The sequence below is a fragment of the Equus quagga genome, chromosome 4 (genome assembly GCF_021613505.1).
Source record: "Equus quagga isolate Etosha38 chromosome 4, UCLA_HA_Equagga_1.0, whole genome shotgun sequence".
Classification (NCBI taxonomy): Eukaryota; Metazoa; Chordata; class Mammalia; order Perissodactyla; family Equidae; genus Equus; species Equus quagga.
Window position 1 is genome coordinate 67,220,571 of NC_060270.1, and position 17,625 is coordinate 67,238,195.

The 17,625-nt window shown below is 39.7% G+C and overlaps 1 protein-coding gene across 1 annotated transcript in view; it reads right to left on the minus strand.

Annotated features, from left to right (window-relative positions):
• The window catches only part of CNTNAP5 (contactin associated protein family member 5), a 765,902-nt gene that overhangs the window by 48,699 nt on the left and 699,578 nt on the right, over positions 1 to 17,625 (minus strand). Inside the window, exon 20 of the mRNA XM_046657745.1 lies at positions 1,164 to 1,294. Coding sequence (XP_046513701.1) covers positions 1,164 to 1,294 — 131 coding nt within the window. The remainder of the gene's footprint in view (positions 1 to 1,163; positions 1,295 to 17,625) is intronic.

The following is a 17,625-nucleotide window of genomic DNA, read 5'->3' on the forward strand; positions in this document are numbered from 1 at the left end:
TTCTTGTTGTTGTTGTTTTAATGTTTGTAATATTTGCATGCTTTATGCTTTGGGAAGCCATCTAACAGAGCTGGAAAAATGTCGAAAGGGAAGGTAAGATGATAATACTGGAGGAATGTTCTTGTGTAGGGTATGAGATCTGGCCTATACCTGGTGGGGTCAGGCATGAACTAGAACCACTAATTGTTCACATTCAGCAACAGGAGGGAGAGAGAGTGCACAGACACAGATGCAGGTAGGTGGGTAAATGTGGTGGTGAGAGTATGTGGATATTCTCTCCTGAATGCTATACTTTTCACAAGAAAAAAGAAAACAATTTCGTCTGCCAAGAGCAAAGATGAGGTTGCAATTGTTGGCGGTATAAGGAGGGAGGAAGAAGTTTAAAATTGTCATCTAGGAGATCAAGAGAGTGGATGAATTAAAAAAAAATTCAAGGTGTTTGCTGGGCAGATGTAAGGGCTCACTTGAGGTCATGATTCTAAAGGGGATCATCTGGACTGTCCCAATTCTTTATTGTGATCTGCCATTGCCTGCTGCTGCTCCTTATACCAAGACCACCGGATTTTGTGGAGTGCCTGCCATTCACTATGCTTTTTCAGACAGCTTTGCTTATGTTCACTTGGGGCTCTCTGCCTGAGCTCTTTCCTCTCTCTTCTGCATTTAGCCAACTCCTACTCAACTTCACGACTGAGTTTATGCCTAACTTCCTCTGGAAAGTATGTACTGATGCCCAGATGAGATCAGTGTCCTCCATGCTCCCATATCGCCTATGCATACTTCTACCCTAGCCCTTGACAGTCCCTTGTGATATCTTCTACACCTGTGTGTCTTCCTCATTATACTACAGTTCAGGGGTTATCAAATTTGAGCAGGCATCAGAATCACCTCTACCTCCCCACAAAAAAGTTTCTGATTAAGTAGGTCTGATGTGCGGCCCTAGACTTTGCATATCTAATAAGGTCCCAGGTTATGCTGATGCTAGCTGCAAGTGGGGAGCACACACTGAGAACCACTCTTCTAGTACTTCCAAGGCTGGGGCCAAGTGTGGCTTATATCTGTTTCTAGAATTTGGCTCCACACTTGGCTCAGGTGGGAAGCTCAGAAAAGTTCTATTGCGCAGCCAAGGCACATTTGACTTAATGAATGGAAGGGAAGTAAGTTACCTGAATGGTAAGCTCTCTTCCCTCTCGGTTAATCTTCAAGCGGTGCATCCTTCTGTTGGCAAAGTTCTCTACATCAATGGTGAATACATGGATTTCTACCTTGCTCAGCTGATAACGAACTTGTAAGCTTCCTTGAAAGAAAAATATTAGAAATTAGAATTAAAAATAGGACCCAAATATGCAAAACTATGATTTTACTTTTAATTGATCATTACTGTTTTCTAGGGACCTATGTCTCAATCCTTTCAACATTCAAATTTTTCAAAGATATTACAGATGCTTTTACTATAGCATCTGGGTCCATGTAGAGAATCCTGAGTATAACTGCAAAATTAGTGTGTGCGCACATGCACATGTGCGTGTGTCTTAGCAGAAACCAAAATACCAATTTGGAAAATAAAACATCCATAAGTTTATTTTGTACTTGGATTGTGAAATGCAAGGTAGAACTAAGTCCTTTTACACTTTCTTCAATTTCTACCACTTCCTGTAATTCCCTTTCTTCCTAATCGTCTTGATGAGATTCCAGAATATGTAATGTGAAATAAGATTGTAAAATAATCTAAGGCAGGAAGGGTAGAAGAAAGTAGTTTGAGGCTATAAGGTCATTCCCCAACAGTCAGCCAATAGAAGAAGCTCTCTCCAGCTAATCTCAGTTCTTCTGATTCCTTCTCTCCTCTTGGTTCTGGCCATTAAAGATTTCCAAATGTGATTGTTTTGGTTATTTTATCACTTAAAGAATGAATAATAGCTCCCCAGCAGTATTTGGTGCCGAGAGGAGTTGTGCAAGGGTGGTGCTATGGATGTGCAGACATGGGGCAAGGGGACCCCGGGCTGCCAGGGGTAGGAAAGGCCGATCTCATGCACTATTGGGAGACACGCTCTTCCAGCCACCTTCTAATTCTAAGAATCTGGGTGTTTTAATATTTAATTCAACCCAATAAACTAAACCATCGTGTGATAATTATGTGTCAGGCATGTGATAAATACCACATTCCTGGAGGGCATTTGGACCCTCTTATCATCCCACTATTTGGGTGATTCATATACACATACGTTCCACATACATATTCTGTACGTGACTGTCCATTTTAGAAATCACTTCTATTTTACACATCTTTACTAACACCTGCCTCACAACCATCCATCTTACATGTCAATAATCTCAACAGGAATTCTGTCTGTTAAAGTATTCTGAAGCTTCCCCAACATCCCAGTTTATGTCTAAAACATCTCAGCTAGTTCTTCTAGAGCCATACAAATATTGATCTCACCTTCTTAGGAGTTTTGATGCCATCATTGCCTCCCAAAGTAACCCAATATGATAGCCTGAAACCTCTCGCTAACTCATTTTCACATAACTCATAGGAGAAAACTCAATCCATGACTTTTCAAAATAAGTTTGACACCAGTAATGGCTAACTTCCAGTCTTCTACGAGGCACTGGGGTGAGATGGAGAAGAGTGCGGGGTCAGGGCCAGATGCTCAGGAATCACCTTGTCTCCCAGCATCTTCTTCAGCTGTTTGGTCAGTGAGCTAAGAGGTATTTCTCTCCTTCCAGTGTGTACTCTGGTGACTCAGCAGATTGCCATCAGCTTCTTGGAGGGCATTGCTGTGTCTGCTTGTCTCTGCAGAACCCTAGGCCCCAGAACTCTTCCCCGCCCTTAGGCCCTCTTTTACTGCCTTCTTTATGCTTCATCTGAATGCTTCCATTTCCCCTCTAGAGTTTCCTATCTCCAGCTTCCCTTCCATTAGTGTTTCATATAATGGTAAACATAGCAAGTTTATGTCCCATAGACAGTGAACTGACTGAGGGAAGGTGCTGTCTACAAACCTAATATGAAGAAATGGATCATCCTGCCTAGGAGTTCACTACGATTTATCTAAGGCATTATAATGTATTCTCTCCTATTTGGTATCAATTTTTTTCTGTTACTATATATTAATATTGCTACTGTATAAAAAGCATACATCTTTGTGTATGTGCATATGGACTGATAAGATGTTCACAATGTGGGAATTAGAAATGAAATTGATTTGAGCCCCACATAGGCCCTTTTTTCCAAATATTCTTTCTGAATAAACATATCTATAATGGAATGAACTTTTGTTTTCAGAGTGTACCTGTAAAATTCTAACAGATCTTGTTAATGTTGAAGCACTCTAGTTGTATCTAGCCTCATTTTTTTTTTAGGTCTTCAGGCAAAATCCACCTCATTATTTTTGGAATTAAACAACAGGTATAATCAATGAGAATGTGAAAATTATGGACTAGAAACTCAGAACTGAAAAGTCCAAATAATATCTAGTCCAGCATCTTGAGTTGGGCCTCAGTTGTTCAAGAACATCATTTTGTTTCGTTTTAACTTTTCCCACTTTTCCAGTCTTCCTACTCTAATCGGTCTTCCACACTGCCATTAGTGGAGTATTTTAACACAAACTTGGACATGTGACACTAGTGCTTAAAAAATTCGAAGGCTCCCTAATTTTACACAATACATCCCAACTTCTTAGCCTGACATGCAAGGACCTTTTGCCTTTTCTTACTTTTCCAACTTTATCACATACATGTTTTTTATATCTTAATCACACCAGAACACTCAGTATTCCCCCAAATAATGCACCTCCTTGCATTTGTGCATTTTTTCCCTCTGCTGGAAACACCCTTCTGCCTTTTTATCTGCCTGGCAATTTCCTCCTCCTTCATTAAGATCCAGCTCATGTGACCCCGGTCTCTACTTGCCCCTAAGACTGATATAATCTTTCCTTTTACTATATTGTTACTGTACTCACTTTTAGTAACAATCTCAATTTATCATGATTCTTTTGTCTTTCTCCTTGAATTTAAGCTCCCATAGGAGGAATAGTTGCTTATTCAGTTTTGTGTCTACAGAGAATAACATAGGGCCTGTTATCTTAAGTGTCCAGAAGACATTTGTTGAATAAAATAGTCACTCTGGAGAATTTTATTACCACTTCACCAAAATTATAAACTAACAGTTATTCAATGCCTACTGTGTGTCAGACCCTAAATAAATAAATGGTTATATTGTTATAGTTCCATCTTTAAGGAGTGTATAATCTAGTTGGAGGAGGCAAAAGCAAGGTCATACTTACCTGATATTATATGCCCACCATGTATTAATCTTTTAACCCAGCACTAAAGGTATTTTTTCATCAAATCCTCAGATTAGAAAATAGAATTTCAGAGAGGTAAAAAGCTCCACAAGTAACAAGAAATAATAATAATATTCATAATGAAATGGGACTCAAACCCAGGCGTGCAGAACTTTATGTTCCTTCCACTACCCCAGGCTGCTTCCAAAGAGATGTGTAGTCAGGTAGATGGATGAGTGGATGGATAGAGAAGTGGGTGGTTTGAAGAAGAGAAACATGGATGATTTGTTAGACAATACGGAATACATGTTCTGTGAATTCAAAATAATAAGCAGTTACAAGAGTTGAAGCAATTAGAAAGAGTATTTCAGAGAAAGAGGTTTATTGAAGGAAGGTAAACCTTAGCTAGGCAAAAAACAAAAAAGCATTATACTTACATAGCTTTAGAGATATAAGTAGAGCAATGTGGTTAAATTTTACCATGCTTGAGTCAGTAGAACTGTAGGATAGTAGAGCTGATGAGAATCTTAGCCTTCAACCAACCAATCTCATTTTTTTTTTTTTTTGAGGAAGATTATCCCTGAGCTAACATCTGTTGCCAATCCTCCTCTTTTTGCTGAGGAAGACCGGCCCTGAGCTAACATCTGTGCCCGTCTTCCTCCACTTTATATGTGGGATGCCTACCACAGCATGGTTTGCCAAGCTGTGCCATGTCTGCACCCGGGATCTGAACCAGCAAACCCCGGACACTGAAGCAGAATGTGTGCACTGAACTGCTGTGCCACTGGGCCGGCCCCAACCCCCTCATTTTAGAAGATCAAAAAACTAAGACCCTGAAACCTCCATGTGAACTTGGAAGAGAGTAGTAAAGAGAGAGGTCACATGGAGAAGGCTTGGACTAGAATGACAAAAATGTGGACTTGTTCTTGCATAAAGGGATCCCAAAAAGGGCTTTAAACATATGTGTGACTGGGGTGCTCTATACAAAGTGATATTTTAAGAAAATTAGCCTGGAAATCCAGTGTGCATGTCAGACCTAAAGGGGAAGACATGAAGCACTACCAGCTCTCACAAACATCAAATGGAAAACCCACGATGGCACTGGACCACCACTGTGGAACAGGAATCCATGCTCATATTTCCATAAAAAGAGCACTGTCAGTTTCTTGCTTAATCATTTCACTGTGAAAGAAGGAACTCTTCTACATGTTGATTCCTGTCCATTCCCTATCAGTCTGTTTCAGTTCCAGACTTACACAGCTTCCTATGTGCCCTTTAGTTTCTACTAATTAGATCATCCTCACCAGCCTTTCTATCTATATTGCCTCACTTAGTGGTATGACTCATCCACTGGTTGCTTAGGTAAAAACTCTAGGAGTCATCCTTATTGTGTTCATTTCCTTCACCAGCACCCCTACACACCTCCCACACATCCAAGTCATCAGCAGCCCTCTGGTCGCTCCAAAGTAAATTCTGCATCTCTGTACCAAGAGGTACCAGCTTAACCACCACACCCTCATTCAATCCATCAACATCTCTCACCTGGACGATTGCAACACATCTGAGCTCATCTCCCAGGTTCCAGTCTTATCTCTTCTTTCCCCTATCCCAACCATTCTCTATACAGCAGTCAACCTTTTTAAAGTGTAAATTTGATGCCATTGCTTAAAATGCTTTAACGGCTCCCCAGTACACTTAGAATAAAATTCAAATTCTTTCCGTGGCTCTAAGACCCTATATGATCTTCCCCTGTACCTCTTTGATCTCATTTCATTTCACACTTGCCCTCAATGACTAATTTCCATCTAGTATAAACCCACCTCCTGACCCTCTGGTGTGCTGGGTTCCCTCCTGCTCTAGAGTCTTTCCACCTGCTTTTATCACCACCTGGAAGGCTCCTCTTACAGATCTTTGCCAGAAGGCCCCTCCTCATTCATGGATCAGGTGTGATCATGAAGCAATGCCTTCCATTTCCATGCACATCTACCTCAGTACCTCCATCTAACAATGTTTTCCAAATTATTAGTCATGATTGATAAGTACCTCATGGAATTAGTAACAGAATTCAGTATTTGTTATTACCAATTGCTGCCTCTCCATAATTTCAATTCTAAGCATTCTATTCTCCAACCTCAACCTCCTCCCTTTCTGGATCCCTTCCTCTAATACCTGGATTCTCATAATCCTTAGTATAAGGATTATTCTCACCAACTACTCAGTGTTCCTCAACCCCTTCTTGTTCTCTCTTACCTCCTTACCCAGCTCAAATCGCCTGGTCCATCACTATGACCATCCTTACATATGCAGCCTCAATTTCCTTGGCCCGTTCATACTTCATTGACTGAAGATATTTGGTTGGCAGAACCATACTGCTAAAACCCAACCTTCACTTATTCTGCCTCTGCACAGTTTCGCTGGCAGAAGAATAAGAACTGCTCTTAAGCAACTTTAACTTAATCACAACCAACTTCAAATGGGCCTTTCTTGTGTCCTCTCAATCTCATTGTATTTTCTAAATATTTCCTAAGTCCATTCACCTGGCTCTGTCACTGGCTCTGATAAATATTTAATGGCTTCTCTTCTTTCCTCAGATCCCCAGCTCTAACTTCTTCCTTAGTCTAAGCTAATGACCTTGCCTCCTGCTTCTTTAAGAAAACTGAACCAATGAGAAAAGAATTTCCACAAATCCTGCCACCATATTTAATAACCTATCAACTTCTGAACCCATATGCTTTGTCTTCCTTTCTATTAACTTAGATGGACCGTCCATGCTCTTATCTTTTGTCAACTTAAGCATTACTTTTCATTCTTCTCACTCCTTTGAGATATCACTCAAATAATACTCTCTACCTTCAAATTTATCTCATCCTCTCTACTACATCATTCCATTAGCATTTTTCCTATCTTGATGGAAAAAATGAAACATCTTTGACTTTCTTAACCTTAGCTATTGCCATATTTCTTGATCTCTTCTGGTCTACGATAAAGCTCTTGAGGTATTATCCATACTTCCTGTCTCCAACTCCTCTTTTCTATTTGCTCTTAAACTCCTTCAGTAACATTTCACTCCAGGGTCTTCACCAAAACTTCTATTGCCTAGGTGATCACTGACCTTCATGTTGCTAAATCCAATTTTCCATTCACAATCCCCATTTTACTCTCATCTACATTCTATATAATCACTATCTTTTACAAAACTCTTCACTTGGTTTTGAGAACATTGGTCTCTCCTGTTTATCTTCTTACTTCACCGGCCACTTCTTCTGCCTCTCCATTGCTGATTCCTCTATTTATTCCTGACCTCTTAATTCTCAAGTCCAAGGGTTCAGTCTGGGGACTTCTCTCTATCAACACTCACTACCTTAACAGTCTCATACTGTGCTATGTTTCTACATACTATCTCTTTGATTTCCTAGGGCTGCTGTAACACATAGTTCTGGAGGCTATAACACACAATTCTGGAGGCTAGAAGTTTGAAATCAAAGGACAAGCATGTCTATATTTCCTCTAAATGCTTAAGGGAAAATATTTTCTTGTCTCTTACTAGTTTCTTATATCTCCTGGCAACCCTTGGTGTTCCTTGGTTTGTAGCTGCATGATTTTGATCCCTGCCTCTACTTTCATGTCACATGGACTTCTTCCCTCTGCATGTCTCTATGTGTGTCTGAATCTCTGTATCCATCTCTCCCTCTTCTTATAAGGACACCAGTGATTGGATTTAGGGTCCACTCTAATCGTGGCATGATTTTGTCTTAACTAGTTACATCTAGTATGACCCTATTTCCAAATAAGGCCACATTCTGAGGTTCTGAGTGGACACGAATTTTCGGGGGACACTGCTGAACCCAGCATACTATCTAAATTCAGACCAATTTCTTTTTTTTTTAAAGATTGACACCTGAGCTGACAACTGTTGCCAATCTTCTTTTTTTATTTTTCTGCTTTTTTATCCCCAAATCCTCCCAGCACATAGCTGTATATTTTTAGTTTTGGGTCCTTCCAGTTGCGGCATGTGGAACGCCGCCCCAACATGGCCTGATGAACGGTGCCATGTCCGCCCCCGGGATCTGAACCAGTGAAACCCTGGGCCACTGAAGCAGAGCCCATGAACTTAACCACTCAGCCATGGGGCCGGCCCCCAAATTTCTAAATTTATATCTCCAGCCTGGTTTTCTCCCCGCAACTCCAGACTCCTCTATTCAATTACCTTCTCAACATCTCTACTTGGATACCCAATAGGCACCTCAAACTTAATATGCCCAAGATTCAATGCATCATCTCTTCTAAACCTATTCCTTTTATGACTTTTTCCATCTCAAGCAGTGGCAATCCTCTACTTCCGGGTGCTCAGACAAAAAGTCTTGGAATCATCTCTCATGTCTCTCTTTCTCTCATACCCTATGTCTGATAGGGTATGACACAGTTTTATGACCCAACCCTTTCAAAATATGTCCTTGGTCCAACCACTTCTTCCACTTCCAACCAATTCCATTATTACCACCCCCATCCAATCAACCAAGATTTCTCATCCAGGCTATTTTAATAGTTTCATAAAAACTCTTTTTCCACCCTTAACTCCTTATAGAATACTCTGCTCAGAACATCTGGAGCAATTCTGTCGAAGTATAAATTAGATCAATCACTCCTCTGCTTAAAGCCCTTCAATGGGTTCCCATCTTACCCAGAGTAGAAGGAAATATCTTTGTTGTGATTATAAGGTCCTAAGGGCTTCATTACATTTCTCTTCTTATCACCTACCACATTGCCTCTTCTCTCCGGGGCCCACCCACAGTGCTTTCCTTACCAGTTCTCCAAGAACCAGTACACATCTGTCTCAGGACTTTGCATTTCCTATTTTCTCTGTCAGGAATGATTGTCTCTGGATATTCACATGGCTTCTCCACCCCATTTCCAACTCCTTCAGTTCTTTATTCAAATATTACTAGTTTCAAGTGTTTGTCTCTGATGATCATGTTAAAAACTGCAAGAATCCCACCCCATGCATACATATTCCCTTTGCCCTGCCCTTTTTTCCTTGGTAGAGCTTATCATCTTGTAACATTTTGCTTCTTGTTATATTTATTACTTATGCATATCTTCCTCCACTAAAATGTAAGTTCCATAAGGGCAGAGATTTAATAAAATAGAAGTCTAGAATAGAAAATATGGATATGATCCACCATATTTAGGGAAAATATTATTTTAGACATCAAAACCCATCCTGAGTCACTATGTGAAAACATTTCTTGCTATGGATTTTGGTCAGCCAAATCTGGTCATTGTTGGAAAGGCCTGGTCTTTCAAATAACTAGCTTTTATAGTATTTATTACCAACCTGCTCATTTCTTAATTTGTACTTTTTAAAACTTGTTTGGTGATTTTCATCCCCCATTTAATTGTAAGCTCTATGATAACAGAACTTTACCTGTACTTTCCCTGGAGTATTCCCAGTGTCAAGAAAAATGTCTAGCATATAATGGGGGCTCAATAAATATTTATTGAATGATTATTTTATGGAATGAATAGTGAATAGGTAGTTTCAGTAATACATGAAAAATATTTCCTTTATCTCACTCATTCTTAAATATATATAATGCAAACACTTATTTAAGATTGATAATATCCTTAATTATCATTATTATAGCTATAAATGCTAGCTATGTTATTATTATGACCAGTATCATCAAAATATCATTTCTTGCCCACTTTTTCTTTTTTTTTGAGGAAGATTAGCCCTGAGCTAACTCTGCCACCAATCCTCCTCTTTTTGCTGAGGAAGACTCGCCCTGGACTAACATCCGTGCCCATCTTCCTCTACTTTGTATGGGGGACTCCTGCCACAGCATGGCTTGTCAAGCAGTGCATAGGTCCACGTCTGGGATCTGAACCAGTGAACTCTGGGCCCCCAAAGCAGAGCACGCAAACTTAGCTGCTATGCCACTGAGCTGGCCCTATTTGTTGCCCACTTTATTCTAAGGAGTGTCTTAAATGCTTTTCTTATATTTCATCTTTAGATCTCAAAAATATGACATGCACATAATTATTTTATGCTGTTTGTATATGGGGAAAATTTAGTTGGTCTAACCTTACTGGACATTTCCCACAGACCTTCCCTCTAATCTGCCTGTGCATTTCCCTGAAGGGTAGCTGTCATGCTTTGCATCCCTTCCTTAGCAGCCACCATATAAGGACAAAGCATTTAATAAAAGCCCTTTGGATGATGGCATATGTCTTCATGATAATTCCACTTAGACTTCACAGAGAACACACTAAAAAACAGTTTGTTGACATTCTGAAGCCAAACTCAGTTGTTCAGAGTGTCCTCAAATCCTTGCATGTACAACTGAATGCAAAATTTAATGAGATGTCTCTAAATTAAAACAAAACTAAATTTTCTGTTTTTAATCTTCTTGGCAAAGAAACAGTTCATACTTAAAAGAATTGCAAACTCCATAGAAGATAAAGTCAATTTTCACGGCAAAGTTAAACGTTAAGGTTGTTCTCCCTAGCTTCTATCTTGGGCAAGGTGAGGACAGATTAGAACCGAAAAGAATCAGCTACCCTAGAAAAAATATTCTCAGCTATTTGAGAATTTCTCATGAGTCAGTAACTGCAATGTGTTGAGCATTCCCAGATCTACTCAGCTATGATGGTTTTCTAGGCCTCACTTCATTTCTTATTCAAAAACAACCCTGAAAACTCTCAGAGGAAGTAATAAACAGGTACCAAATCCTCCAGCCTATTCGGTGATGAGTTCTGGTTTACTTCATTTAGCCTTAGTCTGAGCACCTTAATAAGCAGCAATTATCTTCTTCTATTTCAGTGCTTCTGCCTACATTTGCACAAAATATTCCACAGTCTGTCTTATCTTTAACTCAAAAGTCATTTGCATAGAAAAAGAGTCCCATTACTGGGAATAAATGCAGACCAACTGCCCCTCTTCCATGGCACTCTGTCCAGACAGGTTTCCCTATTGCTGTATCATGTAATGGGAGGCTTTTTATAACAACAACAAAAATACATTAAATTATGAAATGAGGAGTTTCTTTACTTTTTATTTTTCACTTGATATGTAAGAATGAAACTAACCTTGTGCCTCTGGCTCAGGCTTGTCCTCTGGATTCAGTCTGAACAGCATGCGTAAAAGGTACAGTCCACAAACTCCACAGGAGAGGCCGGCTGATTCTTTATGTGCTTAGAGATTTCACTGAGCTACTAAAGATCTGTTTTCCTTTCATCTGAGACCCAATTAGAGTTCACTTACATTTAAAAACTCTCTCCTCTTATTCGTATATGATTTATGGGGTTTGAAGGCAATAGTCATTAGAACTCAATGTCGTAATTAGTCTTTAAAGTATTCAAGATGAGGCAGCTTTGTAAATTTTATGTTCACTTTTTATGATCCAATTGCTTTTGAATATAGATGCTTTTGATCATAGCTCTTAAAACCTTCCAAGATTTGGAGCTAATCTTAGTTCTGTGTGTGTTTTGGAACATTCTTTAAAGTTCTGATGACCACAGATACTGACAATATAAAACAATGTAAATTCACAGAAATATTGCATCATGATTTGTGATTTGATACCTGCTTGGCAAAAATGCCGCTGAGAGCTGCTACTTTTCTCTAGCAAGGTGCTCCTCCTCATTTCCTTATATCTCCCTTGGTTCCCAGTCAGACGTGAGCCAGAGCAAGCCCATCATCAACATGCAGCAGCAGAAGGTCCACATCTGTGATGAGCCAGGAATGGTGTTATGAACACTGGCTTAGAGAAGAAAGACACAGCCTTTCTCCCAAGAGATGCACAGCTTAGTGAGCAATGCAGAACAATAAGAAAACTATTATAATACAGTGAAGAGAAATGCTGGAAAAGGATATGCACAGGGAAGAAAACTGGAAAATCAGGGAAAGCTTGCCGGGAGTAATAAGTCCTGAATTGGAATTGTGAAGAACACATAAAAGTTAGCCACATGGAAAAGAGGAAAAAAGAGGAAATGGAGTATCAAAGGCAGGGAGAAGGAGAAGAGGATGGATTGCGTGTCTGTGGTTGGGTGGAAGGTAGGCATGCAATAAGTAGAAGACAATACTTAATAAAAATTTGGGATGTGAAATAACACTGTTCTTTAAGGAAGCCATTGCCTCTATCAGGCCATGATTTTTTCAACTCATTATTTCGCTTTCTCTGAATGCTACTCATAAAGAGAATTTCAAAACTACTGCTGTAGATGACAGCTTTGATACGTTTTCTAATGATGTCATCCCAGGCAACAGGGTGGGTGGTGGCTTGACCTGCAGCACAAGTACATTGGTATAACAAGCTGAGCTATACTGCATTTGATAATCAGTCTGAAAGTTATCCTCAGCATCTAATTCTGTGTGCAACACTTAACAGAAGTGGTGAAGAAGTGACATTCAAGGAAATGTCGGTTGAGCATAGAATGATGATCTTTTTAGAAGTTTAAACATGTGAAAGTTGTAGCATGGTCAGAACAGTGCCTGCACTCCTGGGTCTGTGTGTTCTCCTGATCTCTGTCAGTCCCATACAGCCTGCCAAGTGCAGAGATTGAAAGCAATTAGTGCTGTTTTCAGCACTTTTGTAAACAAAAATATAAATGATGGTCAATTAGAAATGATTTCCTAACCATTTTCTAAAATCATTAACAGGTAGTATAACTAGCTCATGAATAACTTCAGGCACTTTTTACAATGCAAAGTCATCAAGACACAAGCATAGGATCTGGTTTAATGGCATAAAGACAATGAGATGGAGATCTTTCCTGATGTGTGGGGCTCCTGCAGATTCTACTGGTGGAGTCCCACCTGTTCAGAAGTTTTGGACCCTGTCCAGGATGTTGTTCCTTCTGGATCCCTTTTTCTTTCTTATTCCAACATTGGCTTTAAAAATGGGAATGTTGATTTGCATCTGAAAGATGTACTCAGAGACAGGGATGGAAGTGAGAAGTGGTTGAGGAGTCAGTGAAGGTTCTAAATGGAGAGTTTTGTAAGATATACTTTAGAAAAATCAAAAAGAAAAACCCCAGGTCTCAGTGAAGGGAATGTCCTAGGGTGGTGATGAGTGGGAGACAGGCAAACCATCTAAAGGCCTTTAGGAACAGTTTAGCAAAGACTGGATAAGATAAAAGATAGTTGTAAGAGAGAAACAGACAGCAGAAACAAGGGGATTTGGTGGTAGGTTGGATGTATCAAGGCAAAGAGAACCATGACCCCAGAATCCCAGGTCTGGGGGTAACCTGAGCCCAGCTTACTGTCTAACTCCCTCACATCACTCACCTGCTTCTCTCTGGCCAGCTAGACCATCCTTCAGCTCCTCCACACACCATCCTGCCTCTTAAGAGAGCTTCTGCACACACACCATCCCCTCCACTGAATCAACCCCAGCTAATTCAGAAGCAGTGACTACTCTTCTTATCTCAGCGCAAATGTCTCTCCCTCAGGAAAGTTCCTTCGTGTCCCGCTCTCCCCATTTTTGATATGAGCTCTCATAGTGCCCTGTATTTTATCACATGAAACTTTTCACAGTTTGTAATTATATTTCTATTGGTGTGGTTATTTTATTAATATGCAACTTTTACAATGGAATGCAAGCTTCAGGAGGACAGAGATCCTGTCTATTTTACTCATCTCTGTATCTTCAGTACTTATCAAAGATATCTGGCATACAGTACTTAATAAATAGTCATCTAATGAATGAAGGAATTAATTAGTAGCTTCAATAAGTCAAGCAATACAGAAAGAAAAATGAAGCTTTAAAATGGGGAGAAAGAGGTTTTAATCACTGAACTGTATGTGGGATATTAGTTAGGGGTTGGCAAATAGAAGAAATGTATGGACTGGAATTTTGGGAAGAAGTAGAAGCTGCAAATGGAGATCTAAGAGCCACTTACAGGGAAGTTGTGTAGACTGCAATCTATTAAATTCACAGTCAGCCATGTATAATAATGTATAACTTTATATCAAGTTAGAAATGTTGCCTTCAGGTTAGTCGCAGCTCTTCAGCCTCAAAGACTGGTTATAACGTATCAAAATAAAAACCATGTCTTTCATAAGATGCCCCATACCTCTTCCAATGACAGAATCATTGTAGAGTTCCATGACATGATGGCTCAATCCAAATCTTAAAGCGGTGTACCTATCAACATGTTTCCTGAGAGGCAAGGCAGAGTAGCAGTTATGAATAGCCAGTCTGCCTAAGTCAGATCCCAGTTCCTCTACATGACACCAATGGGGCCACAGGCAAATCAAAGGGACTCTCTGTGCCTCCCCTCCCATGTGTTCAAAATGTCTATAATCATAATATGCACTTGACAAAATTGTGAGGACTGAAGCTATATTAAGTACTATAACATTGATATATGTTAACTAATATTATACCTACCATTTTGGTTATTCTTTAATCTCTCTGAAGCTACATTTGTAGGAACTCCATAAGGAATAAAGATAAAGAATGCATCATCATCATCATCACTAGGTGGCTTGGGCTTGATCCTTTGTGTCATCATTTTTGTTGTTGTTAAAATGATTCTGAAAAGAGCTCTATTAATGCAGCACCATATTTAAGAGCTCAATTTACACAACAGGGAATTGGAAAGAAGCAAGTGTGGTGTTGGGCACTGAAACAACCGCCTGGAGAGCTGGTCTCATTACCAATTGATATCAATTGAATGTGTACAATTTGCTAGGTACTCAGCAGCCTAAAAGAATTTTGAAAGACCTAATCCTCATCTCAAGTTCAGATTTCTGCTTAGTGAAAGGGAAATTTCGGAATAGATGATTTCCTGAGCAAAGCAGGTTTATATAAAAAGGAACCTGTGGCTCTTATTTATTTACTGTTTTGTAAACAAAACTGTGTCCAAAATATCACATTTGCTAGATACTAATTCAATTGCAGTTGAATTCTGTGCTAAACCAAAAAATGGCCCATATAATTCTTCCACTGCTTTCCCTGAGTGAGGGACTGAAAATAGAGCAAGCTGTGAAACAAATAGGTCCATCCTACCTACATACATTTCATCTAGATAAATCCCTCCCATAGGAAAATAAATGAGTTATTTTACCCAAAGATGAGATTTAGTTGTTAAGGTGCTTCAAAGCCCATAATTAACTCAGGATCATAAAATTGTAGCCCATGCTTTCTATACTCCTTCTCCCCTCATCTTTATTGTTGATTAACGAAAATTTCTATGGGCCAGAGTTAGTATAAAGCCATGTTTTTCCTTCTAAAGCCACTTAACGTCACCTACCAGGTTTTTAAAACCCAGTTACAAAGTCTTTCCCTCACACGTTCAGGTTCCATTTTGGTAAAATCAGGCCAGTTAATAGTCCACAATTCTTTCTTACAGCAGAAGATGAGAGGTGGTTATTCTCGCCGTTGGGTTGTGAGGGCCTCACTCCTGTTAGAATGCTGAGAGAAGCATAAACTTAAATCCTTAGAGATGGTGTCTTAGAAATCAGAGGCATTATTTATTGTTTGCAGTTCATATTTGCAAAGTGCTTTGAGCTCTCTGGGGAAAAATGGAATACAAACACTAGGTGTGTGTATAATTAATAACTCTTCAGTAGGGATTATGGCGTCTCCCAGTAAGAGCGTATTTATACACTGACACTCACAAAAGACAGTAAAACAATTTGAAAATAACCCAAGGCATATTCCCCCTGGATGTAGGGCGAATTCATTTGTAGAATGCTCAAGAACATGGACGGAAACTATCACACAAACAACACATTTCAATCAGCTCTCATCCCAGGAGACCACAGCACAGGTTCTTGTGGGAAATGACTCCACCAGCCTTACTTGAGGACTGGCAGGAAGGAGCAGTGATAGTCATTAAAACTAAGTGTGCCAAGTATCCTTTCCCAAAGAAACATAAACGAAAACAGAAAACCAATCACGTTTCCTAATTCTTCCCTCTATAAACAGTAGACAAAATGGCCATATGTGCTTGACCTGAACATATGGATACCATGAAAACCTGTAAGGGGGTGAACTATCTGTGGCAGAAACAATTTCATTTTAGAGGCCACTTTTAGTTTTAGATGACATTACAATTTAAATACCTGCTCTAACATACTAGGTTGGGATAAAACTACTAACATACAACTGTATTTGTGTGTGACTCTGCACTTTACACAGCATTCTGCTAACCATCCACTGACTCCAGAGTTTTGCAGAAGAGGTCTGAGGTGAATAACTTTATTAAATTTGCTTCTAGCCACTTTTTTTCCCTATAGTCATCCCCTGGAAAATGCTATCTTTTTCCCAGTGTCTCTTCATTCTGTTTTCCACCCTCCCTGCCTTTAAATCTTTCTCTGGCTCACCAGAGAATAAAGTTGAAGTTTCTCATCATGGGTTACCAACCTCAGTTCCAACTCCTCTTTCCTCCCTCTCATATGCCTTCTATCCAGGTCTGAGGAAGGCAATGAGGAGTCAGCCTCCTAACTGGGAGAGTGTAAGGGGCAATCTGTTTGCCATGGCATTAATGTCCTCCTTCCTGATGACAGTATGTGTGATCTGGGACAACAGACACCTGAGTGCATCTGTGCTAGGTCAGTCAGCATAGAAAGAGTTAGGTGGCCTTTCTATGGTGTGTGAGCTTTGACAAGTCACTTAACTTCTCTGCTTCATAGAGAAAAATAAGAATATTAATATCCACTTCACAGAAGTTTTCTTAAATTTTGAAAAAAAAATGTATGTTTCAGCCTTGCACAGAACAACAGCATTAAACAAATAAAAATTGTCTGGAAGCCAGACTCCTAGCACCACGCCTGGGCTCAGGGCAGTGCTAATGGCATACCAGGGTTTGACTGTATAACTCAGACCTCATTAGTACCACACTACACTTTCTAGAGTGGATCTGGATGTGGCCACCCAGGAAGACGCTCATCCCCAGGCAAGCCTTTCCACATTCTAGGAGCTTGGCCAGAGGCGCCACACGGAAACGTCGGCCAAGTTCTGCATCAACCCTGGCAATCTGGCAGTGTATATCTAAGCCCTTAAAAATACATGTAGATCTAGCAATTCCACATCCAGGAATTTACCCTGGGCAACAATCGAGGCCCCAAAGATTAATTCAGTAAGTAATTCATCATAACATTAAAACAAAACAACAGCAGCAAAACATTAAAAATCAACCTTCATATGCAACCACAGGGAAAATGTGAACAAACTATGTAATCTAATACAGTTTATCTGCGTGTATATAACAATACGGAAAGATTCTACAACATAATATTAAATGAAAATAATTCTAAGACTATATGCTTAGTCTGATTACATTTGTATTTAACAGCGATAGATAGAGAGAGAGTAGTCGCCATTAATTATGCTCT